This window comes from Taeniopygia guttata, chromosome 3 (assembly GCF_048771995.1).
Source record: "Taeniopygia guttata chromosome 3, bTaeGut7.mat, whole genome shotgun sequence".
NCBI lineage: Eukaryota > Metazoa > Chordata > Aves > Passeriformes > Estrildidae > Taeniopygia > Taeniopygia guttata.
In genome coordinates, this window is record NC_133027.1 from 3,791,188 (window position 1) to 3,818,627 (window position 27,440).

Here is a 27,440-nt window from a genome sequence, read left to right on the forward strand (position 1 = left end):
AGGGGAGACCTGGCATCTCCTGTGTGTGCCAGAGTCCCAGTGATGACCCAAGGAGAGTAACTGGGCTGCCCAGTGAATGGAGACTCTTGGATGAATTAATTGCCATCCCTCTGGCAGTGGGGCCTGACCCTGGTGAGGTCAGTGGGAATTTTCCTGTTTGATTCATCAGAACAAGAATTTCATCTCCCAGGGAGGACTTTTCCCTGGCTCTGTCTGAGCAGTGCCTCAGCTGGTTGGCATAGCTCTCTCATTACATCATTGTTTCCTTGCTTTCACAGAAATGATTGACCCAGAGAGAAATATTTTACCTGGAAAGGGAGACCAGGAGCTGACAGAGGCAGGGAAGTGCCAAAATGTTATGTTGAAAAGACACAGAAGGGTTGAGACTGGATTTGGACAGAAAATTCATTTAGGCTGAGGGAGCTCATAGGAAGGGACAAAGGAGAAAAAGAGACTGATTTCTTTGGGTGACCAAAAGGGAAAGGAGCTGTACCAGAAATGCAGCCCATGGGTGGAGAGGGCAGCCTGTCAGGGCAGTGGAGCCCTGACAGGCTGCCCAGAGATTTCAGATTCCCTCCTTACCATGTTTAAAATAAGTAAACCTGGGATCTTAGGGGAAAAACTTGTTCCCTGTGAGGGTGGGGAGGCCCTGGCACGGGTTGCCCAGAGAAGCTGTGGCTGCCCCTGGATCCCTGGAAGTGTCCAAGGCCAGGCTGGACAGGGCTTGGAGCAACGTGGGACAGTGGAAGGTGTCTCTGCCCATGGCAATGAGATGGTCTTTAATGTCCCTTCCAGCCCAAACCATTCTGGGATTCCATAACTGCCTTGAGAACCTGGCCCAGCCTGGAAAGGGGAAGTGAATGGGGGCGGATCTTGCCTGAGAAGCACAGACCACACTCACCTTTATGTCAAAGCAGGTGCCTTTTGCACCAAAAGTGATGCCAAAACAACTTTCCCCATCACAGCTGTTTTCTCTGGGCAGGGAAATAAAGGGACAGAGTTCCCCTGGTGTTCTGGGGAGGTGAGGAATGCTGGGGTCACTCCTGATCAGTGCCATCCCACCACTGGCAGCGTTGCTGACTCACAGGTGGGCACTTGCTTTGTTAAACCTCAGGTTTATTGGTTTCATGTAAAGCAGAAAGGCAATTTTCCACCTGGTCATGTCAGATAACAATCAGAGTACCAAAAGGGCCACAGATATGGGTGGCCCCATCTTCTTCTTGTCACAGTGTTTCCTAAAAAGCTACAGCAAAACCAAAGTGTTCAGGAGTCCACGAGTGAATCCACATATTCTCCCAGGGGAGCAGCAGTCACAGAAATCACAAAATCTTCTTCCCAGCAGCTGCTGGTGCTGTGCCAGTGGAGCCTGCAGCTCTGCAGATGCTGCAGTGGCTCCTTTGGAAACCTTCAGCTCTCTGTGGTGGCAGGTGTCGGATTTTTGCAGCAGAGAATGATGGGTTCAAAGCAGTACTGAGCCACGTATTCACCAGAAACACAGCTTCCCATCCGGCACAAGCCCCCTCCGTGGTTACAGCTGTCTGGTCCATGAGCATCTCCTGGACAAGGGAGCAGCAAATTCATGGATAAAATGAGTGGGATTATTTCTGGCACCATGTTCCCAGCCAGCCAAACCATCACTGGGAGCACACAGAGAGCCTGGACACCTTGGGCACACCCAGGATCCCCATCCCACAGACAGGTCCAGATATCCATGCTAGAAATCCCAAGCTGCTAAGCCAGCTTCCCTCAAGGAATGTTTTATCATGGAGTTGTTTTTTTCAGGATGTTGGTAAAGACTGTGCATGGGAGGTCAGAAGGGTTGTCCTCTCCCTGTCAAGGAGGCAAGTGCAGCCTGAGAAAAGGCAGGAACATTTTCTCAGAGCACGGGGTTTCTCCTTTAGGGCTTCTCCCAACTCAGTGGTGTGTCCCATTTTCACAGCTTCCTGCCTGCTCATTTTTTGTATTCCCCCAAGGGATTAAATAATGAATTTTCCCAAAGTACCTCACCCACTCTCTCACCCAGAAAACCTCTTTCCTCAGTACCTATCACAGTGAAGAAAGATCATCCCTATTCCCAGATATCCTGCTCACCACCCCAGGCCTTCCTGCTCTTACCGTGCTGGGTCAGGGAGATGAATATGAAAACAAGCACAAGGATCCCCATTCCTTTGGCTCTGCTGGAAAATCTCAGGGCTGGGAGTGAGATTTCACAGACGCCTCTGTGTGCTGCTGGCATGCTGGATGGCATCTGGGAAGAGGGGGGGAGTAGGCAGGAGTGAATTCTATTCCAGTCCCGGAGTAACATTTGCTGCTGAGAAACCCTTTGGTGTCGTTCTGACCCAGCGCTGCTGCTCCAAACAATGCTGACTTTTTTCACGTTCACTGGTTACTGGTTTTCCCGATTCCTCTCCTTGGCAGCTGGAATTTTGGGCTGGTAGAATTCCAGCTGGAAAAATGAAGCTCAGAGGCATCCTCTGCCCTTCACCTGCAGCCAGCAAAATCCCTTGGAAGTGACAGGGAGGAGGGAAGCAACCTGCAAGGGAAGACTCCTGAGGATCTACAAAGAGGAGAAGGACGCAGGCTGGGAGTGATGAATTTTTAATCCGAGCTTGTGTGAATATTTTCTCCAGCTGAAACCTGGGTGTTATTTTTCTTCCCCAGCTTTGGCTTCCAAGGAATTTGGGAGGCTTCATTCCTGAGTGTGATGAGCACACAGGGCTGGTGGAAGAGCTGTTAGTTCAGCAGTGCACCCTGTGGTAGTAAACCTGTGGTGAATGTGCAGATCTGGCTGTAAAATGTGATATTCCTGCTGCCCTGCCTGGCCCTGCTGTTTGCTGTCCCTTCAGCTGTGGTAATAAAATTGCTCTGTGAACACATCTTAAACTGACAGGCTAAAGAGCAAAATTTAAAACCTCTTTCTCCCTAAAAAAATACCCAAACAGAACAACGTAACTAGAATCATAGAGTAGTTTAGGTTGGAAAAGGCCTCCAAGGTCATTGAGTCCAACCATTTCCCAGCTCTTCCAAGCCACAATTAAATCATGTCCCCAAATGCCACATCTGTCTCTCTTTTAAATCCCTCAGAGATGGAGAGTCCTTCTGCCCTGGGCACTCTGTTTTAATACTTAACCACCCATTTCATGAAGAAATTCCTCCTGATGTCCAACCTAACCTTCTGCTGCCACAGCTTGAGGCCATTTCCTCTTTTCCTGTCCCTGTTCCCTGGGAGCAGAGCCCGAACCCCCTGGCTGTCCCCTCCTGTCAGGAGCTGTGCAGATCCACAAGGTCCCCCCTGAGCCTCCTTTTCTCCAGGCTGAGCCCTCCAGCTCCCTCAGTCCCTCCCTGAAGTGTCCAAGGAATGACTGGATGTGGCACCCAGTGCTCTGGTCTGGGTGACAGGGTGGGCACTGGTCACACGTTAGACTCAATAACCTTGGAGATCTTTTCCAACTTTAAGGATTCTGTGATTAATTGTTCTCAGTCCTCTAGAGCATCCAAGCTCAAAATCAACATGGAAAATAAGATTAGGCTGGTAAGAAGGATTCGGGGATGGTGTTTCCAAGGATACAACAGAAAATTTTTGTGTAATTCTGCATGTAATAGAGAGACATTCTGCCTCTTTCCATAAATAAATTACTGTTATACCTGTTTATTTATCATTTATTGCCTTCTTTACATAAAGATACATGTCACCTCTAGTCAATTACACACTTTGCATGCTGAGAACAACAGACACATCTACAACACTTGGAATAAAACTTGTTTGTTTTCTTGACTGTTCATTCCCATGGTTTTCTGCAGTCCCACGAGGTTTTTGTCACACTTCTGTGCAGCACTTCCATCCTCTGCGAGGGCAGAGTCCCTCTTGCTCTTGCAGACATCTGACTTCTGGGGGCACACAATGGCCCCCCTCATCTTGGCAGATGTGGAAGTTGGATGTTGTGTCTGCAATTCAGAGGGTTTAAGTCAAACCTGACACTGCCATCCAAACCATCTCATACACAAAAATTGGTCCCCAAAAGCAAAGACACAAAGATGAACTTCAGGGCTGCTCACAGCACTTCTGTAAAAGAAGGAATTTGTGACCCACCAGCATGGAAAATAATTAAATAAGGGAGGGATATTGTAGAGCTGTGAAACAGATGGATGCAGAATGACTACATTTCAAGTAGGTGGCACTGAATAAAATTGTGAGGGATGAAGTTTTAACATAAATCGAAGGAATTCCTAACCTGGGGAAAAAAACCCAAAACAGTAAGGATTTTTAAACACAAGGATGCCTAAATATATAAATCCTGAGCTGCAATGTCATGAAAGCCAGAATGATATATAAGGAAATGGAATGATATGGTTGTGGTCACTTTACACACATAGAGTAACTCTGAGGAAATACCCACTTCTGGCCACAGACAGATCCAGGATGCTGGATCAGAGGAACTTTAAGATTAGCACAGTTGTTTCTAAAGTATATATTCATGAATGATTTACACTGAGGATTATCTATTGAGGAGCACCAAAAACAAGCAATTCTGGGAAGATTCAGATAAAATAACAAGGAGGAGGTCAGCTGGCACCTATTAAGCACAGCAGGGTGGGTGCAGCCAGCAGTCCCCCAACAGATGATTATAGGAATATTTACCAAGGAAGGAGGACTCTCTGTGGAGCAAAATTTTTATTTTATTTCCCCAGTTGGAGGTAGAGCTTTGGGTCGTTTTGGCCAGCCCCAAAGGCTCCACACTGATGTCAGTGGAGGAACACACAGATCCACGTGGAAGGAGATGGCTTAGACTCTGTGCCTGGAAGTGTCAAAGGCCAGGCTGGACAGGGCTTGGAGCTGCCTGGGATAGTGGAAGGTGTCCCTGCCCATGGACACCTTCCACTATCAGGGAGAAGGTGGAATTGGGGGTGGAACTGGATGAGCTTAAATTCCCTTCCAACCCAAACTCTGTGGTTTGGAGGCCAAGTTTGTTTTGCTGAGTTCAGCCATTTCCCCCACATTTTGCCCTGCTGGGCAGGGCTCCCACACGTACCAAGGCAGCAGGTCCTCCGGCGCCGATAGCAGGTTCCAAAGGCAGCGAACGGCTCTGGGCAGGATTTCAGGTGGAAGCAGTAGCCGTGGTATTCCAAACAACGCAAGGTGTCCCTGGGCAAGCCGGGACCTACAGGGGGAATGGGATTCCCAGTTGTGCTGCAGGATCAGTCCATTCTCATGGTCTTCCTCCTGCTGAAACCCCACAGATCCCGGTTAGGGATCTGACACAAATGCCCCCAAAACCCAGAAGTGTTGAGGAACTCATGGGATCTCAGAGCATATCAAGGACAGTTTTTGTACAACTGGAGTGAAACACAGAGGTTGGTGGCAATTTTCTGAACATATCCTGGCCATTCATGCTGTAATGGGAAGGAACAGCCCAGAGTTGGATGCTTCTGAGTTCTGGGATTGCAGTGCTGCAGGGACATGCAAGGGACATGCAAGGTCATCACATGCTCTGAAGATAAAATGATGACTTTTAAAAACTCCCAAAAGCAGAATCTGGCTCAATTAACAACAGGAACAAGCAGTTTGCCCAGTCCCTTCTTTCTCTAAAAGCCTTTCTTCAAGGTGAGGCGTTTCATTAAGCATGAAGAACAGGTAGGATAAAAACACAATCAAAAAATGAGTCAGTGCATCAGAAGGGCTGAGAAAGGGCAACCAGAATATTCAGAGAGCTGGAGTCAGTGGTGCAGTTCAACCTGAACAATGCCAGGGAACAATACCTCTGCTCTCTTCTACCTACACAGAGGGGAAAATTCTTAAACCTGGGGTTAGAAGAGGAGGTGATTTCCACAGTGCCACCATCCAAAAGTGGCATAAAGATATTTCAAAGAGTCATAAGACCTGGCAGAGGCTTCTGTGGGGAGGTTCTGGAGTGACACCTGGTTACAATAGGTTAACCTGGTGACAATAGGTTAATTTTTCACTTCTGCATTTAGACTGTGAAATAGGGAACTGCTCTAAGTAAAAGGAGCTGAGAACAACATTCTGCACCACCACATGAGCGAGCTGTACCTCCTACACAGGCAAACCCCAGCATGGGGCTTGCCCCTTACCTGGAACAGCCTGGTGGAGGAAAAGCAGGAGAGCCATGAGGCAGGATAAGAGCTTCATGGTGGAAGGTCTCAGCTGCAGCGTGGAGAAAGGGCCACAATGCCAGAACCTTTGAGCAGGGGAGGAGGGAGCACTCCAGCATTTATAGGGCAGTGGGAACAGCTGTGGCTGTCTGGGGAACCTTGGCAGGGGTGGCAGGGGAAGGCAGCAGGTACAGCCTGACCTCTGTACATGGCTCAACCTGAACAATGGCTCAGGGGCACAAAAACAAGGGGACAAATAGCTGTGCCTCCCTGCCTGACCACTGGGAAGGCTGCTGGAAGGGCCCCTTATCAGTATGGATCCACCCAGAGAGCATCATTAACTTGAATTGTCAATGTGGTTGGTAATGGATTATCTGGAGGAAATTAGACATCATTTGGTGGAAGAGAAGGCAGCTGGGCTATCATAAAATCATCATGGAATCATAGAATAGTTTGGGTTGGAAAGGACATTAGACATCATCCAGTCCAACCCCCTGCCATGGGCAGGGACAGCTTTCCCTATCCCAGATTACTCCAAGTCCTGTCCAACCTGGCCTTGGACACTTCCAGGGATGAGGCAGCCACAGCTTCTGATCCTGTTGCATGTCCTGTGATGCAACAGTTGCTCCCAAGAGAAACAAATAAATTATAATGATAATTTGTGTGTAGATTTTTAATGTACACAAACATATAAAATTGTTATGGTTTTTTCTGTGAAAGGTTCTGCAAAGAAAAACAAAGTGGATGGCGTTCCTGTCCATGGCAGGGACTTGGAATTAGATGATTTTTCAGATCCCTTTCAACCCAAACCCTTTTGCCATTCTATGTTTCTATGGTACATGAAGTGCAGATTATCAGTTTCCAGGTGTCACCAGCAGCACCTCCAGCTTTGGTGCACAGAGAGCACGTGACAAGTGAGATTCGTGAGTTTTCCTCAGCATTTGTCTGTACAGAGTTTGAATGATATCAACAGACACATGGAAGTGGCAGCTGAGAGCTCAGTTCTCCCTCCATCATTCACTTCAGCCTTTACTTACTTTCTGTACAAGGTATTTATTGATGTTGTTCTGACCCAGCAGCCTTGATATCAACAATACAAACCTCCCCCTCAGCCATGTGCATTGTTCTCTGTCTGCCTCCCTGCTTTCTTTGTTTGCTTTCCATTGCAAATTTGCAGGTGCCATCCACTCGTGAAGGAGAGGTGTTCGTGTCCATTTCCAGGTACTCCAGGGATGAAAAAAAGGCTGCAGCAAGAACCCTTCAGCTGGCTCAGGTTCCCACTGAATCCAAGGGGATCCTAGCTGAGATATTCATCTCAGCTCTCAGACAGGATCTGTCATTGTACTCTGTCAGACTGGAGCAGACGCAGCTTTCTCAACAATTATTTTATAAATCACACCAAAAAAGTCTTGTTCTGTAGTGATGGTCTGCAAATGTTTGCCTTTAAAAATTTTATTTCCATGGGAGGTGAAGTACAAATTCAAAACCTCAAGTGTGTTGACAACGATGGAAGAGGAGTGACTGCCCAGTAATCTCACATTCAAAATCCTTCCTCATCATTCCCAGAATGTGCTCACTATCAGACCACAAGTGCTTATACAATCACAGTCCCCTTCAAATTAGGATAAGAAATTATCCTAGAAAAAAACCTAACTCTTTGAAATTCAAGTACCATCTCAGTCTGCCTCAATGCCTATGCACTGTTTGCTCTTTTTTGCTCTCCTCCTTTCCCAGGTTACTTTCCCAGGTTATTCCAGGTCAGAGACATGTTTTATATGGATCACAAAAGAAATGCTTACACACAGTGGAAGTTCTGCCCCTCGCCTGAGGATCTCTTGTGAGAAGCTGCCAAGGGAGCTGGGGTGGCTCAGCCTGGAGAAAAGGAGGCTCAGGGGGGACCTTGTGGCTCTGCACAGCTCCTGACAGGAGGGGACAGCCAGGGGTGGGTCGGGATCTTCTCCCAAGAAACAAGGGACAGAGCAATAGGAATCACCTCAAATTGCACCAGGGGAGATTTAGATTGGAAACTGGGAACAATTCCTTCACACAAAGCTCTGTCCAGCCCTGGCACAGCTGCCCAGGGCAGTGGTGAAGTCCCCATCCCTGGAGGGTTTTGCTGATCTGGCCTGGGACTCACATCCCTTGGAGTAAGGAAGTTTTTATGAGAAGGGAAGACTTCTCCTTCATTTTCAGTCATGGGACAGCTCTGAAAATAATACCTGGGATGCTAGATTTATGGGAATCATCTGTCTTCCCAAAGCACTTAACCAGATTTGTGTTATGGCAATGTAAATCAGCAGGATTTGACTGCAGCTGGGCTGAAGTGGTCCCAGAACTGGCTGAAAACCTGACTTTATTTACAAAATTGTAAGGAGCAAGTGATAGAGTGGGATGGATGAGGAGAAGTGCCACTGGGGGTGGTCAGCAGGGAAAAATATGGGGGTGAAATCTAATAGCAACCATTGGGTTGAATAGACAAAAACTTTGGGCTGTGGAGGAAAAAAACACAGCATTTCCAGGAAGGAAACAAGCTGAATTTCCAGTCTGACCTTGGGATGGAGGATCCTTCACTGTACAAAATTTATCTCCAGCCTGACTTACAGCTCATGGAGCCCATGAGCTGGCTCCTGGCTCCCTCTTGTGGGAAAAGGTGCTGGAGGAGGAAGGGACCCCGTGGTGCAGGATTTGCTCAGGTGGAAAGATAAAATCAAGAGGAAATGCTTCTTTGTTCCATCCTCAGCACTGGTAATTCATGGGCAAAATGTGTGATGATTATTAATATGTTTGCACAGCAGAGATGGGATTTGGTTTTAGGCATCAAATTTTACAGAGGAATTGAAGTTTTGGAGGGAGTCACATTCAAGGTAAGTGTTTAACTTTAAAGTTAATGTTTCCTAACTTCATATAATTTTATAACACTTCTAAAGCTTTTAAAATCTCTGTAACTATAGTAATACTGAGAGCTCTGCTCTTACCAGGATTAGGTTGAGCCACAGAGGAGTTCCCTGGTGCTTTGCCCATTGCACTGCTGGCCACAGCCCCTGCCTGTATTGCCCCTCTCCAGACACCCTGGTACCCAGCAGACTGCCTACAGCATGTCTCCCATGGGGTGGGAATGGAGATGAAGAGGTCTAAGGGAGGCTTCACCTCCTTACTGACACTGTTGTCCATGGCAGCCTTGCTCTAAGGACCCATGAGGAAAGGACTGGGCTGCTGTAGCTGGTGGTGGACCTTGCCTGCAGTGGTGGGACATCCTGCCCACCTTGCAGGAGCTCCAGGTGCCGCTCCCAGCAGCACAGGGCTGTGGCTGGGGCAGAACATCAGGAGTTGTGACTGGCCTGAGCTCACATATGTTCTACTCTACCAAATCATTTCTGTCTGGGTTCACAGCCAAAACCCACCTTGGCTGCCCTGTGTTCCCCTCTGACCCACCATCCTCCCTTGGAGCATCCCTAAGCGTGGTTCCTGCCCTCACGGACCCTGCAGGTCCCCTCATCCCACCCCACACCTTCATCCTGCAGCCTGGACTGGTCTCTGCGGCCAGGCCTTGGCCACCCTCCCCTCAGGGTGCCCCTCCATAGCCACAGCCCAGCTCCTGGGGTGCAGGGACACCCTGGGGTGGTCCCCATGGGAAGGACATTCCCAGTGGCCAATCCTAGGCCCCTGGACCCCTCCATCCCGACCTCGTGGCGCAAGGGCAGCGCATCTGACTCCAGATCAGAAGGTTGTGTGTTCAAATCACACCGGGGTCAGGCTGGGGCACCACTGGCACCCCTTTGCTTTTCAGAGGGCTGTTCTGTGGGAGGGTGTCTTAGGCTAGGGGTGCATATTCTATTTCCATCTGTTGGAGGTGGGGCAGTTCTCTTCTGTTAATTGGGCAGCTTTTCTTTATATCTTCCAAAATCCATCTTCTTTCAGGGGAGATATCTTCTGTTAATGGGCCAGTGAGCGTCACTGCATGGCAGATAAAATTCCATCATCCCACTGGGAGATGCTCCACCCAGGGGGAGGAGCCAAGCATTCCTATCTGGATATAATCTGACTCTTGGAGCACCACAGGTAACCTTTTCCCATTGGATTCCCAGAGGAGCAGCTTTCTTCAGATTCCCAGAGGAAGACCAGGCCCATCTACACCACCGCTGGACCTTCAGAGGGAAACTCCACCCTTCTACAGGAGCACTGCTTCAACAGAACCACACTGCAGCAGGCACTGCAGGAGGGCTGCAGCCACCACGGAATGGGACTGCTGCCACCACCCTGACCCACAGGGTGTCAGGTCCTATTCTGACTCTGACAGTGGATTGTTTTCTTTTTGTACCATTGCATTTGTATTTTTAATTTTCCTAGTAAAGCACTGTTACTCCTCTTCCCATATCTTTGCCTGAGAGCCCCTTAATTCCAAAATTTTAAAAATTCGTAGGGAGGGGGTTTACAGTTTCCATTTCAAGGAAAGCTGCTGCCTTCCTTAGCAGACACTTGACTTTTCAAACCAAGTTAGAGGGCAGGGCTCAGGGTGTAGGGGCATGGACTAGATTATACAGGGAACATGATGTCCAGAGCTCTCCTTTGAGCAGGGAGCTGTGCTGGATGGAAATTACAGGTCAGGATGCAAGCAGGGAGGTTGTGTTGTGGTGGGGGTCTGCCATAATTTACCTCAAGAAAGAGTTATTGCCTTCCTCAGGAAAATGCAGGAAATGATTTAATTACAGGCTCAGTAACTTCTGGAGAACTTGCACAAGCTTGTCTGGCAAGGTAACATGGGGTCAGTCCAGGGGATATCTGGAGGGGAATCAAGAGCAATTACTCTGTTTAGGATTATGGAAAAAGGGGCAGGTTTCTGATGAGAAATAAGGAAAGATTTTTTCAAGAATATTAAGAACATCTGGAAAGCTGCAGTCTGGGCAATCGCAGCTCTAAGTCTGCCTGAACAGTATGGAAACAATCCTTCAGAAAGCCATGCCCAGAAGGAGGAGAGATAAAAAATGAAAATGACTGGAAGGCCAAGGATTTACCAAAGGCAGACCACCCTAGACCAAATGAATAGTTTTCTTTGAAGAGATGATTTCTTTGGTGATCCAGTGGACACTGAGGAACATAATTTATCTTGACTTCAGTTTCACCTCTGACAAGGTCTCCCAGATGTGTCCCTGCAGCAGGACACAGAGCACACAGAGCAGCTGAGTTCAACCCAAAGGCAAAGCAAAGGGCCGGAAACAGGCACTGAGGGCCTTGGGGTCAGGGGTTGGTGGTCCAGGGGACCCTTCACTGCTGGATGCTGAACTGGGTGTGGTTTGGGGTCTCTGTGGTGGGAACAGAGGCTGTTCCACAGAAGGAAGGACACGACCAGCCTGGCGGGGACATGGGAATGACGAGGGGACAGGGCCAGTGGCGCAATGGACAACGCGCCTGACTACGGATCAGGAGATTGCAGGTTCGACTCCTGCCTGGCTCAACATTTTAGCCCACCAAAATTCCTCCTGCTCCCTTTGTGAGCACCTCCCTTCTCCTGACCATCATCCACCCTCCCTCAAGCTCCTGATGTCCTGTCCCACCTTCCAAAAGGAGCAGGGCTGGAGCCCACACCAGCGCCAGGGGCAGCACAGCAAATCCCTCAGCAGAATGCAGGTACCTCCTGAACTGCTGTCCCACAGCCAGGACAGAGCCAGCACTCCCAGGATGTGCTGGCACCTCGTGTGCCCTGGTCCCCAGCCCCCTCCAAGGCTCACACTGGCCTTGCTGCCCTTTGTCAGTGCCTTGACAAGTTCTGTATGTGACAGCAATGGTCTCAGACTAGGAAAAGGTCCCAGAGAAGCTTTGGAGTTCCCATATTTGGAGTTTTTTAAGGTTTGACTACGACCTGATGTCAAAGACTGTTGTTCCCTGAGCAGGGATTAGATTGCCTGCTTCCCAGAGATCTCCTAAATCTATTTTTCCTATATTTAATTAATTCTGTCACAAAGCCCATCCAGCGATGGGAAGCCCCCAGAGCCCTGGGAGGGCTGGGCCAGTGGCGCAATGGACAACGCGCCTGACTACGGATCAGGAGATTGCAGGTTCGACTCCTGCCTGGCTCGCAATTTTCCTGCCCACAGCCTGGCTGTCATATTGATGGTCACAGGGGACATCTTCCCCCATGGTGACCCGCCTCTCTCTGGTGTTGTCCCTTCTTGATGGGCTTCCTGCATAGCAGAACTTCCCTCGCATCAAGGCAGGCTCTGACTGGACACACTGGTGAAAAAAATGCTCTGTGAGATGGCAAATCACTAAGAGAGGAGCCCAGAGAGGCTGTGGGCTCTACATCCTTGGAGATATTCAGTCTGAGGATGCAGTCCTGATCTTCACATCATAAATGAAGCAGAAGTCTGGACTGGAGATTGCCACATGTCATTTCCAATACAAATCACTGTTATTTGATGTAAAATTCCTGTTTCCATGTTCTTTTGTTCCTTCATCCAATATTTTCACGTTCATGGTCCTGTCATCACTATTTTGTACCTTCACTGTGTTTGTGGCTTGGGCCAGGAAGGTCGAAGGTGTCCATGTGCAGGGTAGCCCAGACCAATTTACCATCAAGCAAGATCTTGCTACAGCTCACCTGTCCACCCCTCTGTCACCAGGCAGGAGCAAGTGGAGGTGGGCTTGGGCTAAGCTTTCCCCTCCACTGGGCACCACAGCTCCAGAGAATTCTATAAAGCCTGGGAAGTTTAACTACACATCCCATAGGAAGGCAGGATGCGCCCTCCAACCTTCCACAGCAGCTGAGCTGAGCCTGGAGCTCAGTACAGGTATCTCCTCTCCTGGGTGGTGGAACTGGTGGGACCACAGCTGAGGAGGACAAGGCTGACATGGAATGGACAGGTGGGAGCAAGGTGAAATCCTGCCACTTCCCTTTAACAACCAATAAATCCAGGTGGTCCTGAAGTGAGGACAGCAGGTGGGATCGGAGGCTGGGGCCAGTTCCTCAATGGACTGTGAACACACCTAACTATGGATCAGGATCAGGAGACTGCAGGTTAAGTCCTGCCTGGATCACCCAGAAACTGGTGGTGGAGGTGACAAGGGACAGCTGTCTTCCTGAGGTTCTTAACCTTCCAGGTTTTTTCCATCTCTCCAACATCACCATCACAGGAACATCATTTTGTGACATCAAAGCTGTGAGCAGGGCACTGTTTCCAGAGCAGAACTTGTCAAGGCACTGACAAAGGGCAGCAAGGCCAGTGTGAGCCTTGGAGGGGGCTGGGGACCAGGGCACACGGGGTGCCAGCACATCCTGGGAGTGCTGGCTCTGACCTGGCTATGGGATTCAGGAGGTACCTGCATTCCGCTGAGGGATTTGCTGTGCTGCCCCTGGTGCTGGTGTGGGCTCCAGCCCTGCTCCTTTTGGAGTGTGGGACAGGGCATCAGGAGCTTGAGGGAGGGTGGATGATGGTCAGGAGAAGGGAGGTGCTCACAAAGGGAGCAGGAGGAAATTTGGTGGGCTAAAAGTGTTGAGCCAGGCAGGAGTCAAACCTGCAATCTCCTGATCCGTAGTCAGGCGCGTTGTCCATTGCGCCACTGGCCCTGTCCCCTCGTCATTCCCATGTCCCTGCCAGGCTGGCCGTGTCCTTCCTTCTGTGGAACAGCCTCTGCTCCCACCACAGAGACCCCAAACCACACCCAGTTCAGCATCCAGCAGTGAAGGGTCCCCTGGACCACCAACTCCTGACCCCAAGGCCCTCAGTGCCTGTTCCCGGCCCTTTGCTTTGCCTTTGGGTTGAACTCAGCTGCTCTGTGTGCTCTGTGTCCTGCTGCAGGGACATGTCTGGGAGACCTTGTCAGAGGTGAAACTGAAGTCAAGATAAATTATGTTCCTCAGTGTCTGTTTGGCCATTGAGGAAGAAATTGTATTATCCCAGAGCGTTCTGCCCTTGGGAAGTCCATGGTGCCTGTCTCCAGCCATCATCACATTCTTCCTTTATTTCAGGAACATTCTCACCTGGCCTCTGAGATGGGATGGACCAGACTCTTCTTTACTCTTTTCTTGAAAAAACTCCTCATCCTTTTCATCAGGAACCTCTCTCTATTTCCATCGTTTTACACGGAACCATCATCCTTAAACACTTCAGGACTGACATTACCACCTCACCTGGTCTTCCAGGGAAATATCACATTGAGATAATCCAGGTTGCCCAGGAGCAACTGAGCCTGCAGCTGAGAAGCTTTTTCCACTTTTCAGAGAAAGCCTTCACTCCCTTCAGCTTCCTCATGAGGCAAAGTGCAGCAGACACCCACCACATCTCTCTGCTTTGTCCTGCACTTTGGTTATGACCTGTGACCTGGGAATCATGGGTTTGATATCCATGCATCTTCCAGGTGAAATGGGCCTCTGTCCCCAGGAAGTGCTGGGCTGTGGAGTTTTTGCTTATTTTTTTGTTAAGGTTATGATTAAATGCATGAGATTGTATTTCATGTTTGGACTCAGATGTTTATTAGTTATTAACTATATCATAGTTTTTCAAACTGTGAGTTCTACAGTATTTTATTTCAAAAAACTAAAGATGGAGCTGTGTCTTTCTCTCTATAAGGTTTTGTAAGGATAAACCGTTTAATTAAGAAACGCCACTTGAATTATTTTTATTTTGGACTTAATAACTAATTACTCATGGCTCACAATGTGGGTTTTTTTTTTTTTTATCTAATGACATAATACTATGAAAAAGAAGGTGAAGAAGTGTGAGTCTGCGGGCCCCAAGTTGGGCAACTCCCTGGGGGCTCCCTGGCAGGGGAAACCCTCCTGGAGCAGTTCTGAGTCAGGAACAAGAGATGCATTGGACTTTATTGGTCTTCAGCTTCTGTTTATTCTTATCTTATCAAAACTTCAGCACACTGTCTGCACCAGACTCTGCATGCAGGAAAAACAGCACAAAAATGGCCAACAAGCTCTTGTTACAAGGCCTTTTAAGTCTAATCAAAAATTAAGCTACCCAACTAAGGAGTGACACCTAAATTATTTTCCTTTCTAACCCAATAACTGACCCCTAAAGACCCTCAATGTGGATTTTTCTACCCAATTAAAAATACCACATAAACCCAAGAAGAAAGAGGAAGAAGAAAGAAGAAAGGAACTTGAGATAATACCCTGTACCCTCCATCTTGAATCCATTCATAACATACTAAAAATCCTAAAACCTAAATTTCTCATCCATGTGACATTCTACTCTACTCTCTACAATCTCTGTAATCTATTTCTCAGTTTTGTGGTTTCTGGTTTACCTTGAGGCTTTGGAAGCTTTCTCCATGAATGAGGGTCAAAGTCAGTGCTCCCCTGGGGGTCAGGATACCCCAGAGCAGACAGAGAAATATTCTCAGTGCCCTTGGTTTCCACAAAGAAGATGGACTAGCTTCTGCTCTAAAACCTCTATCTTGTTTTATATATACTACTATATTCCAAAACCTCAAACTCCAAGTTTTCTATTATGTGATATCACACACTTCTGTTCAAACTACACACCCATAATCCCAGTTCTATCATTCAATTTTGGATGCCTTCTCCACAGCCTCGGGTCAAATGCAGTGTTCTCTTGGGGGCCAGTATCTGTCAGCACAGAAAGTCTCAAATTCTCAGTGACCAGGGTTCCAACACTGGGACACCATTTTTCCTGTCTCTCTGGAGACACCACGTCCAGGAGTCTGTTTTTCCTGGGAGAAGCTCTGCAGGGCTGTTCTGGGCAGTGGCCATTTTTTGGCCTTCTTCCTCTGAAGTATCTCATTTAGAGCCCTCTTTGTTTAGCAAGGCAAGACAGACAACGATGGTGCCACTCCTCTGTCAGGCAAAGCAAAATTCCCATTCCCTCAAAGAATGCCCCAAATTCCAGGATGATATTTGAGCAGAAGTTGCCCCATCCCTGACCTCGTGGCGCAATGGCAGCGCGTCTGACTCCAGATCAGAAGGCTGTGTGTTCAAATCACACCGGGGTCAGGATGCCCCCTCTTTGGGGGTGTGAGATGGGCACCTCCTTTTGCCCTCCCACTCAGTAACTCTGTACCCCAAATCCCTGCTGAAGGGCAGTGGGTGAGCCATGGCAGAGTGGTCTTTCCTTGCTGGATGAGTGTTCAAAGTATCTTCAAAATGATGCTTCTTTAAAGTATAACTTCATCTTTCCCTTATCCTATGTTTGCAAATTTGACAGGAATAGTGGGCACCCCAGATGTAGCTTCATGTCTGGGTATCAATTTTTCTGGTCCCAAAACCCCTTTGGAAGGGCAAGTAGCTGTTAGGAGGGATAAAATCCCTTAGTATGTTCTTCCTCAGATTGACTAAACCAAATTTCTCCCCATGTCTCTTCACATCCCCCATATCCAACTCTCCCACCACCTTGACAGCTCTCAATGAACTTATTTCACTATGCCAGTGAGGTTTTTTTGTTGATTCTGTTGAAACACCTGGCTGTGGGGAACCGAAACTGAGCCATCAGGACTGGTCATCAGGATCTTTAACTCTCTGCTTAGTCTTCTCTTGTTTCCCCATGGTGAGATGGACAACGGGGAAAGAGTGCTGGGAAAAAGGCTGGAATCTGTAGGAATGACTTTATATGAGTTATAATTCATAAAAAGTAGTTGAACTCCTTTAAGGGCTCATTAAAGGTGAATTTAAAAATACATAAATAGGTGACATACTGAGACAAGACAATGGATCAGTAAGAGAGACAAGAACCTGAGATCCCTTATTCCATAACTCCTGGAGTGACACTGAAGGGTTGAGTGAGCAGGGATTTCCTCAAGATGTCGCTGCCTCACTGCTTTCAATGTCACAGAATCCTCTAGGTTGGAAAAGACCTCCACGACCATTAAGTCAAAGGTCCTTTTCTTTGGCTCTGTCTCCATAATGTGATTTTCTGTCCCTTTGATTTATCAGAATGGAAAGAAACTCAGATATTTCCTTTTGTAAATCTTCCACAGATGAAAAAGCCCCAAAGAGTACAATTTTCAAGATGCTATTTTTGGGACAACTGGCACTCTCTTGAAAGGATATCTGGTAGGAAGCATTATTCTTGTAGACTTCTCATCAGATGTATTTTTACCGCAGGCAATGGGAACAGTTTTGCATTTCATAAAAAATGCTGACGTTACAACTATTCTCACTTTTCAAAGGACCAAACTCTTAAGACTGCTAAAAGCTTTTTTTTTTTTTTTGAAGCAGGAGCGTTTTGAGTCACAGTCTAGGGAAGGTGTGCTGGAACGAGAGGATCTTCAAGGTCCCCTTTCAACCCAAACCATTGGATGATTCTATGAAGAGCATGGTGATGATTTTTAATAAAAGGGACACTTCAACAGAGAGTAGAACTTGATGTCTCCAATTCAAGGAAAGTTGTCATAAGCTACTTAATAACCAAGATTTTTTCATAATATTGAGACTCTCCAAATATTTCCAGTTAAAATACTCTCTCTTGCATAAACAAGGAAATCTTTGAAGCTGTATCAAATAGGGAAATGTGAGGGAGAAAGGCTTAAAATATTCCATATTGCTGCAAATTCCTGTAACAAATTATCTTTCCGATATAACTTTATTTTCCAGTGAAAATCCAGTTCTCAGGGAATTGTGATCAGACCTATTGAGGTCTGTTACACAAAGTACTTTACTCTGAATATTGACATAGAAGTAGCTTGACCAGAGGAGCATGTGAAACCTGAAGCTGGGACTCCTTCACACAGTGACAGATTGGGTTCAACTCTGGACTCTTTGTGTCTGGTGGAAATGTTTTTCTGTAGAAACTTGAAGTATGTTTTTTTAGGCAGCAAGGTTGGTTTTTATTTTTTTTTCTGTTTGTATAAGCTACAGTGCCGCTCTTGTGTCACCAGGCTTTCTTCTAGAATGATCCCATGACTGGTTTGGAAGCTGAAGTTTTGTTTTCATTTCTTTCCACCCTGTTGGCTCAAGTCTCAAGGTCCAAGTTGAGGACAAGGTCACATCTCCCTGTGAGTGACCAGGGAAAGTTTGTTTTTGGTCTACTGGGCCTTCCTAAGGATAAAGACCACAGAAACACAGACTGGATAAGGTTGGAAGGCACCACTGGATGTTATTTGGCCCAGCCTCCCTGCTCAGGCAGGCTCATCCTAGAAGACATTGCACAGGATTTTGTCCAGATAGTTCTGGAATATCTCCAGTGAAGGAGATTCCACACTTTCTCTGGGCAACTCGTAGGTCCTCCTGTTTGTGGAGGGAGGCTCATTCCATGCTAAAAAAAAAAAAAAAAAAGATTTTTAGCCTTTATTCACTCAGCACTTGAATCAATCAATGAAGTGACTGCTGGAGAAGTGATGAAGGAACCTATTAACATTTAGATATCAGGAAGAATTTCTCCATGGAAAGGGTGGTCAGGAGTTGGAAGGGGCTGCCTAGGGAGGTGGTGGAGTTTCCATCCCTGGAAGTATCCATGGAATTACTGGATGTGGCACTCAGTGCTCTGACAAGGTGGGGATCACTCACAGGCTGGATTCAGTGGTCTGGGAGCTCTTTTCCAACCTAAATAATTCAATGATTCTGTGATTCTAACAAACTTTGTGTCTCTCATTTCCTCTGGCCAAGCCTGTCCCTGCTGCTCTCATCCCTTCCCTGTTTGCATCTACATCTCACTTCTGCCTTAGTGTGGAGCAGGATGGGGGTGTCAGGGCTATGATTGCTCAGTCTTCCATGTGGGGATGAATTTTATAAATATCTTCAGCAATGGCATGGAAAAAAACCCAAAGAGTGAGGATTTGGCAATTTTATTCCAGCTATTTAAAAGTCACACCAACAGCGGGGAACTTCATAAAATGCAGCAAGTGGGAAAATATATAACAGAAGAACTTGGGGCTAATGGATTTAGGGGAAAATAACCCAGGCTGTGACACTGGGTAATTTCTTTCCCAATGTACATTTTGTTGACAGCATGAGGTTGATATTTATCTTTCTCAGCAATCAAGAGGCAGAAGGGCTTTCAGCTTGTACACTGATATCTTTAAAATCAGACCATAAACCCGTATGGGATGGATTATCAGCTAAGAATCTTCAAGAGAGAAATATTTCCTTGGATTTATTTCAGGGGACAACAACAATAAAAAAGGCTCAAAGCAATTTCTTATCTCTATCTCTGTTGCAATACCCTAGCCTGAAAATCGTCAAACTTCTTTGTCATCAGATTCCAGACCTTAATTCATAATTAATTTCTTGTAAACTCTTTTTTTTTTTTTTCTATTTTTTCAGCTGTTTTGCCAGGTGCGTACCCAGGATGTACTTGTGAGTGGTTTTCAGTTACTGCCTTGGGAGCTGGGTGAATATCAGAACAAATTCCAAGAAAATCTGTACAAAGCACTGGGATCAGCCTTGTGAGCAGACATCAACGCTGGCAGTGAGATGTAATCAAGAGTAGATTTTTTAAATGAATAAATGTCTAAATGAATACAAGCCAGAGCTCATCAGTTTGTAGATACCTGTCCTTCTAATTTTCATTCCCTGCTCTATCACAGTCCATTGGCTTTTCAAAGCCCCAGAAGTGTGTTAGACACTTTTTATGTTTTATATTTGCAGTGACAAAGTCATGACAGGAATTTTTCCCAAAAAAGAAAATGGCAAGATGAGGCTGGAGCAGATGGCCCTGCTCAGCACTTCATTCCCCATCTCCCAAAGTTGATAGAGATATAATATAGCTCTTAGACTTTTAAACATGGAAAATCAACCAAATTTATTTCCTTTGCCTGAACTTTTCCCTGGGATTTTGTCCCTTGTGTAAGAACAGGAGCTGTCTGCAAATGGGATTTGATCCAACAGCTTGGCTGCTTCCTTCCTTCCTTCCTTTAAGCTTCTGAGATTTTATATCATATTCCTGTAACCAAAATTGTCCTTGCAACTAAGTCATTGCATAAGATCTATGTCCTTTGCATGGTGGAAATGGCTGATTCAATACAGAACTGCTGTAATCCGAAAGGCAAATTAGATTTTAGGGTAAAAGCCAGAGATTTCACTTACTTGTGGTGTGATTGCAACAGCTTTGCCAAATAATGTACCAGCAGAATTGCTGAGTGTCCTGGGGCAGGAGGAGTGAGTGGAGAGGCAGGAGGGAAGGAAAAGCTTATCACCTGTGAGAACATCCATAACAAAATGTCCTGGGGCAGCAAAGCAATGTAGGGACAGAGGTTCAGGGCCTGGCCCTGTAATATCAGCTAAACTGGCTCAATCTGGGCCCAGAACAACTGTCACAAATCCATGGGGGTTGGTATGGGCTAGGAACCACTCCCTGTGGATAGTTTTAATCCAGCCACCTGTCCCTGAAGCTGAAGGAATTTAACAGTATAGATGTGGCCAGCCACCCTTGGTGCCTCAGAATCACAGAATGGTTTGGGCTGGAAAGGACCTTTGCACCCACACCCACAAACTCAACCTCACTGCCCCTCTGGAGGGCTGGAGATGGGGGTAAAAGGTGGGTTAAACTCTGTTTTATACCCCCAGCAAAGGCGTGGGAGTGAAAATGTGCAGATGACTTGAGACATGCAGCCCCTAATGCTGCTAGGAAGTCTTGGCCTTTCCAAAGGCCAAACTTCAGTTTCCTAGAAGTGTGTGGCTCATTACCCAGGAGGAATCCCACCCTTGAAGGAGGGGGTGAGGTGCTGCTGTTCAAGACATGGTTTCCCAGGAAAGTCATGCACAGGGGAGCAGGAGCTATTAGCCCTGCGTGGCTCTGTGGAGACCTCTGTGCAGAGGCGGCTTGGGGTCATTGAAAATCATCTTGAACATTTTGTAAACTTCAGCAGATGAGAGTCAGGATGGTTTATGCCATGTCAACATGTCTTTGAAGAAGGGAGATGAAAAATTAACTCTGGATTCCATGTTTTGTGAGGGATTCTTCCATGCTGGAACTGTACAGCTGCTGCAAAGTCAGCCCTGCTCCCAGCTGGACAAACCTCCAGCATGGAGACCAGTGTGGTGGGGAAAAAATAACCATGAATGGAGAGATGAAATGAAAGAGATTAAGTGAAAGGAGAGGCAGAAAGTATATTTACCTGCTGCTACCAGAGGTTAACCTGATAGATCACAGAATGGAAAGTTTTGGGTTGGAAGGGACCTTAAAGATCATCCAGTTCCACCTCTGCCATGGGCAGGGACACCTTCCACTGTCCCAGGTTGCTTCAAGCCCTGTCCAGCCTGGCCTTGGACACTTCCAGGGATCCAGGGAAAGCCACAGCTTCTCTGGGCAACCTGTGCCAGGCCTTACCACCCTCATGTTTATCCCAAGGAGATATTTAAAGGACATCAGATATCAAGGAAATGCTCAGAGTCCTGTCTCTGTAACTCCTAAGAAATAACATGGTGATCTAAAAAGTGCTTTCAGTCCTCAAATGGTGTAGTTCCAGGAAAAACTAATTCCAGGAAATAATGTTTCAAGAAAAAACTAACTGAAATTTAAACTGGAACCTGGGAAACAAACAATTAGGTGATATAGGAACAAGTGAAGAACGAGGCACTGCCACTTCTTGTCCCCAGGAGATGGGGTCCACTGGGTGTGAGAAAGCAAATGGCACCCCCAGCTCTGGTCCCTGCATTACACAATGCCTCATTGGAAATTGGTGATGTGCTTGATGATGTCATGGTTTGCACAACTGGGTTTTGTCCCTGATATTGACCTTCAAAGTTGTGGGCTGCTTTACAGAGGGCTGGAAATGATGTAACTGAGTAAATCAAAGCATCTAATTATTTCAGGTGACTCCTCCAGGTAGCTGGTTTTCTCTGCTCTTTAGAAGTGTCCAAGGACAGGTTGCACAGGGTTTGGAGCAACCTGGGATGGTGAAAGGTGGCCTTGCTTATCGGGGTGGGACTGGATGTTCTTTAAGGTCCTTCCAACCCAAACCATCCTGTGATGTGATAGTTCAAGCCATCTTTTCTAACTGAATGGACACACTTTTCTGTTAGATTAGTGATACCTTTTCTTTTAGTGTTATCCCTCACTGTGTGCCATCTGTACAAGTGGAGATCTGCAGTGATTGACTCACAGAGTGGGATTTAGACATCTTTAATCACTGTGATTTCTCTTAGGGACAGTGGCATCCAAGCAGCGACAGGAATGAAACTCCATGCAATTCCAAACTTTGATCAGGATACTGACCTGTGTAGAAGATGGATATTTAGATCTCAAAAGTATTGTTGTTATTGTTATTGTTATTGTTATTGTTATTGTTATTGTTATTGTTATTGTTATTGTTATTGTTATTCATTTATAGCAGAAGAAATGCTAGCAGCAGGACAGAGGAATTCAAGACACCTGAACCATGAGGCGGGGGAGAAGGACACTTGATTAAGCATCTTATAAAAGGCACATTTGCATCTGGTGCCAAACCAGACAAATATGAATAATGCACAGAATTACAGAATCATTAAGTTAGAAGAGACCCTTAAGATCATCAAGTCCAACACCTAACACCTCAACTAAACCACGACACCAAGTGCCACATCCAGTCTCTTTTAAACACATACAGGGATGGTGACTCCACCACCTCCCTGGGCAGGCCATTACAGTGTTTGATCATTATTTCTGTAAAAAATTTTTTCCTAATGTCCAGTCAATATTTCCCTTGGTGCAGCTTAAGACTGTGTCCTCTCATTCTGTCAGTTGCAATATGCAATAATTACAATATGATTAGTTGCAAATACACTCTGGAAAGCTTCTGGACTCATAACAGTGCCTTTCTCTGGGTTATGAGATGACATCATTTGACCATACCCATATTGTGCAATTTTTGGCTTCCAGTCCAAGGTGACCACACCGGTCTGCCTGCTGGAATAGTTCCTAGCCAGGACTAATCATTGAGACAGCCAGGAAATTTGGCAGAGGGCTGGCAGAGGGCAAAACTGCCAGGGCTGTTCTAATAACTCAATATCGCAGATGGTGAGTTTTCAGTGGTCACATCTTGAATCACTGCTCACACTCTGCTACCTGAATTAGCTGCAGCTCAATAAATTGTAATGTGATCTTGGATGCAGCAGGCACAAGGGAGTTGTCTGCTCAGATGAAAACAAGGAGAAGGTCAATGCCATGCTGATTTGAGTGATTATAGATATAAATATATATTAATCAAATTCTTGTGGCTGCAGCATTAGCAGCTTCCTATCTAACAAGAACCAGTGAAGTTCCATGATTCTATTTTTGTTGATGGTGGTGCCAAAGGCAGTAGAACCTACCCAATACACCATGGGAGTAGACATTTAAATGGTGCACAGAGGGAAGTATTTATACCCTGCTCACTGTCTAATGAAGACACTTCTGGTGTTTTAGCTCATCATCAATTGTACAATAACTCTTAAATATTAAGGCTTCTGTGTTATTCTGTAGGATACCATCCACACAGAAGTCTCAGTATTTTTCAGGAAAAGTAGCGGCACTAGGGCTGTGTGACAGATCAGGGAACTCCTCATCAGGACCAGAGAAGTACCAATCTTTTCTCCACAACCTACAGGAGATCCTGCCTTCCTCCTTCCTCTCCAACACTCATTATTATTCCTTCTCACCCTCCCCTCCACAGAGGAATTTCCCTTTAGCTTAGAGGTGCAGAGGACAGTACATTCTCCCAGCTGGTGTTGAGTGCTGTCATTTAAATTTCTATTTAATGTTGACTCAGTGTCTGGATTGCAACAGGAAGGCACAAGCAGCTGAGAACAAAGCAGCCAAGGGCAGCTAATAATTGACCAGGTTCCCAGACCTCAGCACAAAACCATCCCTGAACCTTAAATGTGCAGATATTGTAAATGCAGGCAAACCCAATGGGAAGAAATGACGATGTCCGACTCAATTCAGAAGGCTGAAGGATTTCCTTATTATAACTATGCTAAAATACATTAATATACTATATAAAAGGAGGATACTAAAACTACATACTACTTTCTCTGACTCTGTCTCTAACACAACTCGTGACCCTCTCTCGAGAGTCCAGCCCCAGGTGGGTTGGATTGGCCATCAGGCCCAAAAATCCTCACCAGAATCCAATCAAGCACTCACTCCAGGTAAACAATTCTCCAAACACATTCCACATAGGAAAAACAATGAGCAGAAAGAGAAATTGTTTTCTCTTTCATTTCTCTCTCTGCACCTCTATGAAAAATCCTGAGAGGGAGAGAAATGTGCTTGCCACACGCAGGGGCCTCCCCTTGTGCCCTGTCAGTGACACCAGCCAATGTCTCACACACCAGGATTCATTAACTGATCTGCTGTATTTCTCCTCATCTAAAAATTTTAGGATATTTCTTTTATAGGAGACGTTTGTAGCTGTTGCCAAGCGCAGTGAGGACTGATGGAGAAACAAAGGTAAAACCTGCCCTGTGCACCCATTTAGCCCATGGGAAATGGCACAAACCACTCTAATGACAAGTGGCGTGTGGGAATATCGTGTGTGAGAGCCAAGTGTATCCATTAGAGGATGTTCACTAGTAAATTTTAATTTTCAAGCACTTTTGGCCCTCATTTTCCTGTTCTCATTGTACCCTTGTCATAGTTGAGACGGAGACAATATAAAGCAGCACACACCATTTTCACAAGGCTTCAAAGAGTTTTTATTTGTTTTTATTTTAGCATGCATGCTCTTTATACATTCTTACAAAGCTTATAAGTTTACACTTCACTCATTGGTGACGAGACAAACAAAGTGCTTATTGGAATAGGCAGTTGCAGGTTTCTCTTATTTATCTTTCTTTGTTGCTTGCTTTCAATGTCAACAACCTTTGTAGAAAATTCTTTCAGGGGTAAACACGGATCTTCTTATCAAACTTCTCTCTGGCTCACAGAAATCACTGTAAAACCTCTTCCACATGCCCTTAGCAGCATCATGTCAAAGGGGGGAAACATGGAACCACAGAATGGTTTGGGCTGGAAGGGAACTTAAAGACCATCCAGTCTGAACTCCCTGCCATGGGCAGGGACACCTTCCACTACCCCAGGTTCCTCTAAGCCTCATCCAACCTGGTTTTAAACAGTTCCAAGGATGTTCCTCCTTCCATTAGACCAGACTGTTCCACATGGAGCAACCTGGGCTAGTGGAAGGTGTCCCTGCCCATGGCAGAGGTGGAACTGGATGATCATAAAGGTCCCTTCCTGTTGAATTATGTTCTTTTCTGACTCAGAGATGGGGCAACTGAGAGGTGTTTTAAAAACTTTTATTCTATTTTTAGTCTCATGTTAAGGGTGAGACAATATAGATGTTATAATTTATGTTATCACAATTAGAAGATAACTATTTTTAAATTAGAATATAAGTGTTTCTTGGTCTATTAGCTTTAATTACACTATGTTGTAAATACTTTGAAGTTAATTATCTAAAATTACTTTTCATGGGTCTTCCTACATTGCATCTTTCATAGTTTTATTTTTTTTTAATTATCTAGTCTTATTTATAAGGCCATCTTTTGAAACTTGTTTCTAGTTCAATTTTTCTCTCAACAATGTTTGTTTATCTTATGGCATTTTTAAGTTAGTATTTTTATCTTAAAGTTTGTATACAGATGTATACGATGTGAGTTTTTTGTTAGGCTTTGAGAATTTTTATAAATTTATTTTTTACATTTCCCCCTCTTATTTGAAGGGAAAAAAATCTCACAACAATGTTTGTTTTATTCTATGGTATTTCTAAGTCAGCATTTTTCGTCTCAAAGTTTGCATACATATGTATACTAAGTGAGCTTTCTGTCAGGCTTCCAGAGTTTTCTATAAATTAATTTCTCACACCTTCCATAATTCTATAATTCTATAATAATGCTTTGCACTATCATTAGAAAAGCCAAGAGAATACTGGATTATGTTTTAACATGCATTTGGTTTTAATGGAACATAAACACATGATTTCTGAAATAACCATGTGCCTACGAGATTTTAAAGACATATTCATATTTACAATGGTAAAATGAAGTTTTGCCATCATCCAAATACATGTACCCTATTTTAAACAACCTTTCTCAAAAGCACAGTGGTTCTTAGACTTCTTTTTATCTGTCATTAGCTGATGAGTCACACTTATGAGAAAACACTGAGGCAAACCCCTCCTATATCACATCATGTATGGTGCTGCTTGTGAATTATTATGGGGGTTTGTTACCCAAGGAGGCAACAAGAGAAGAAAAACCCATCTTGCAGAAGACTGAAAAATCAGCTTGAAATGCTGTTTGCAAAGGTTTTCCTCACTCAACATTTCAGATTTTCCTTGCAGTATCACCTTTGGAAAGGGGTTGCTGGGGCAAAATTCAGGAAAATTTAATTGCAAAGACCCCCCAGCTCCTCTTTGCTTAGAGAACTTGATTTCTCTGGGATGGGTACTTGCAGCTCCTTGACTTCCCAGCTCATGTGTGGAAGTTAATGTTCAACAAAGATCTCCAGGACTTCATCCTGGCCCTGGGTACTGTGGGATAGAGTTCCATGCACACACTTCCTTGTTCCAGCCCCAGGTCACTGCTGTGCTGCATGAATTGTTCTGCTCCTTGCCTGTTTTATACAAGTTTTGCCTGGTTTCAAGCAACCAGTTTGCTCCTGTCTTTGTTTTTGTTAGAAGTCAAAGTCATGGAATTTTCCTCTTGCTCTGCACGACATTTTCGGGTTGCCTGTGCTAACAGGGCTCAAAGTGCTGGTCGCTTTCATCGAATCATGGAATCCTTGAAGAGTTTGGGTTGGAAAGGACCTCACAGCTCATCTCATTACAACCCCCTGCCAGGGGCAGGGACACCTTCCACTACACCAGATTTTTCCTAGCTCCATCCTTGATTGTTTCCAGGGGCATCCTCCACCCCTCTGGGCAGCCTGTGCCAGTGTTTTGCCACCCTCATTGCAAAAATCTTCTTCCCTGTTTCCTAGAGGGCTTCTCCTTCTGCAAGGAATGAGGCTGTTCAGCAAAATCTGAGTGCTATGGCAATCCATACATATAACATTTAAATAATTTAACTCTAATATTAGATTGACTCTTTTCCAGAGGAGAGAAAAAGTAAAGCCATGGAACTGAGTGGAGTTTTTTCAAATAACAAAAAGTAGTCACAACCTTCCCTGGTGCCACACTCTGATTTTATTTGGGAAAAACACCCCTCCTCCCTAACTTGGATGTCTTATGGACAAGTGCTTCCACTTGCACAACACTCCAAACTGTTCTGTCTGTGTGAAAGACAGGTGAGGGGAATTAACATTTCAAAGGGTCTTGAGAAAAACAAAAGGGGTTTATTTTTGGGTTTATTCATGATGGTGTTGCAGGTCAGGCATTTGCCTTTCTGTATTCCACTAAAGAGAAAGGAGAGGGGTGACAAATTACATTTCTTCTCCATTAGAAATGGGAAAAGCTGGAGAGTCGCTGGCAAA

The 27,440-nt window shown here is 45.7% G+C and overlaps 2 protein-coding genes, 1 long non-coding RNA gene and 5 other non-coding genes across 8 annotated transcripts; 5 read left to right on the top strand and 3 right to left on the bottom strand.

Annotated features, from left to right (window-relative positions):
- Positions 1-1,407: 1,407 nt before the first annotated feature.
- On the bottom strand, positions 1,408-3,027 carry LOC140683603 (gallinacin-12-like). Its single transcript, XM_072926264.1, has 2 exons — positions 2,116-3,027; positions 1,408-1,556 (listed from the first exon to the last, which is right to left on the bottom strand). The coding sequence occupies exons 1-2, from the start codon at positions 2,303-2,305 to the stop codon at positions 1,408-1,410; spliced, it is 339 nt and encodes a 112-aa protein (XP_072782365.1). The 5' UTR covers positions 2,306-3,027.
- A 583-nt stretch (positions 3,028-3,610) lies between these two features.
- LOC100226218 (gallinacin-11) lies at positions 3,611-6,148 on the bottom strand. The gene is made up of 3 exons (XM_002186628.5): positions 6,091-6,148; positions 5,031-5,159; positions 3,611-3,945 (listed from the first exon to the last, which is right to left on the bottom strand). The coding sequence occupies exons 1-3, from the start codon at positions 6,146-6,148 to the stop codon at positions 3,818-3,820; spliced, it is 315 nt and encodes a 104-aa protein (XP_002186664.4). The 3' UTR covers positions 3,611-3,817.
- A 3,643-nt stretch (positions 6,149-9,791) lies between these two features.
- Positions 9,792-9,863, top strand: TRNAW-CCA (transfer RNA tryptophan (anticodon CCA)). The gene has a single exon. It is a non-coding gene; the product is annotated as a tRNA-Trp (tRNA).
- A 1,627-nt stretch (positions 9,864-11,490) lies between these two features.
- TRNAR-ACG (transfer RNA arginine (anticodon ACG)) lies at positions 11,491-11,563 on the top strand. The gene has a single exon. It is a non-coding gene; the product is annotated as a tRNA-Arg (tRNA).
- Positions 11,564-12,112: 549 nt separating this feature from the next.
- TRNAR-ACG (transfer RNA arginine (anticodon ACG)) lies at positions 12,113-12,185 on the top strand. Its single transcript has one exon. It is a non-coding gene; the product is annotated as a tRNA-Arg (tRNA).
- Positions 12,186-13,599: 1,414 nt separating this feature from the next.
- TRNAR-ACG (transfer RNA arginine (anticodon ACG)) lies at positions 13,600-13,672 on the bottom strand. Its single transcript has one exon. It is a non-coding gene; the product is annotated as a tRNA-Arg (tRNA).
- Positions 13,673-15,997: 2,325 nt separating this feature from the next.
- On the top strand, positions 15,998-16,069 carry TRNAW-CCA (transfer RNA tryptophan (anticodon CCA)). Its single transcript has one exon. It is a non-coding gene; the product is annotated as a tRNA-Trp (tRNA).
- Positions 16,070-18,089: 2,020 nt separating this feature from the next.
- On the top strand, positions 18,090-19,534 carry LOC140683535 (uncharacterized). The gene is made up of 2 exons (XR_012054712.1): positions 18,090-18,562; positions 19,334-19,534. It is a non-coding gene; the product is annotated as an uncharacterized lncRNA (long non-coding RNA).
- The last annotated feature ends 7,906 nt before the right edge of the window (positions 19,535-27,440 follow it).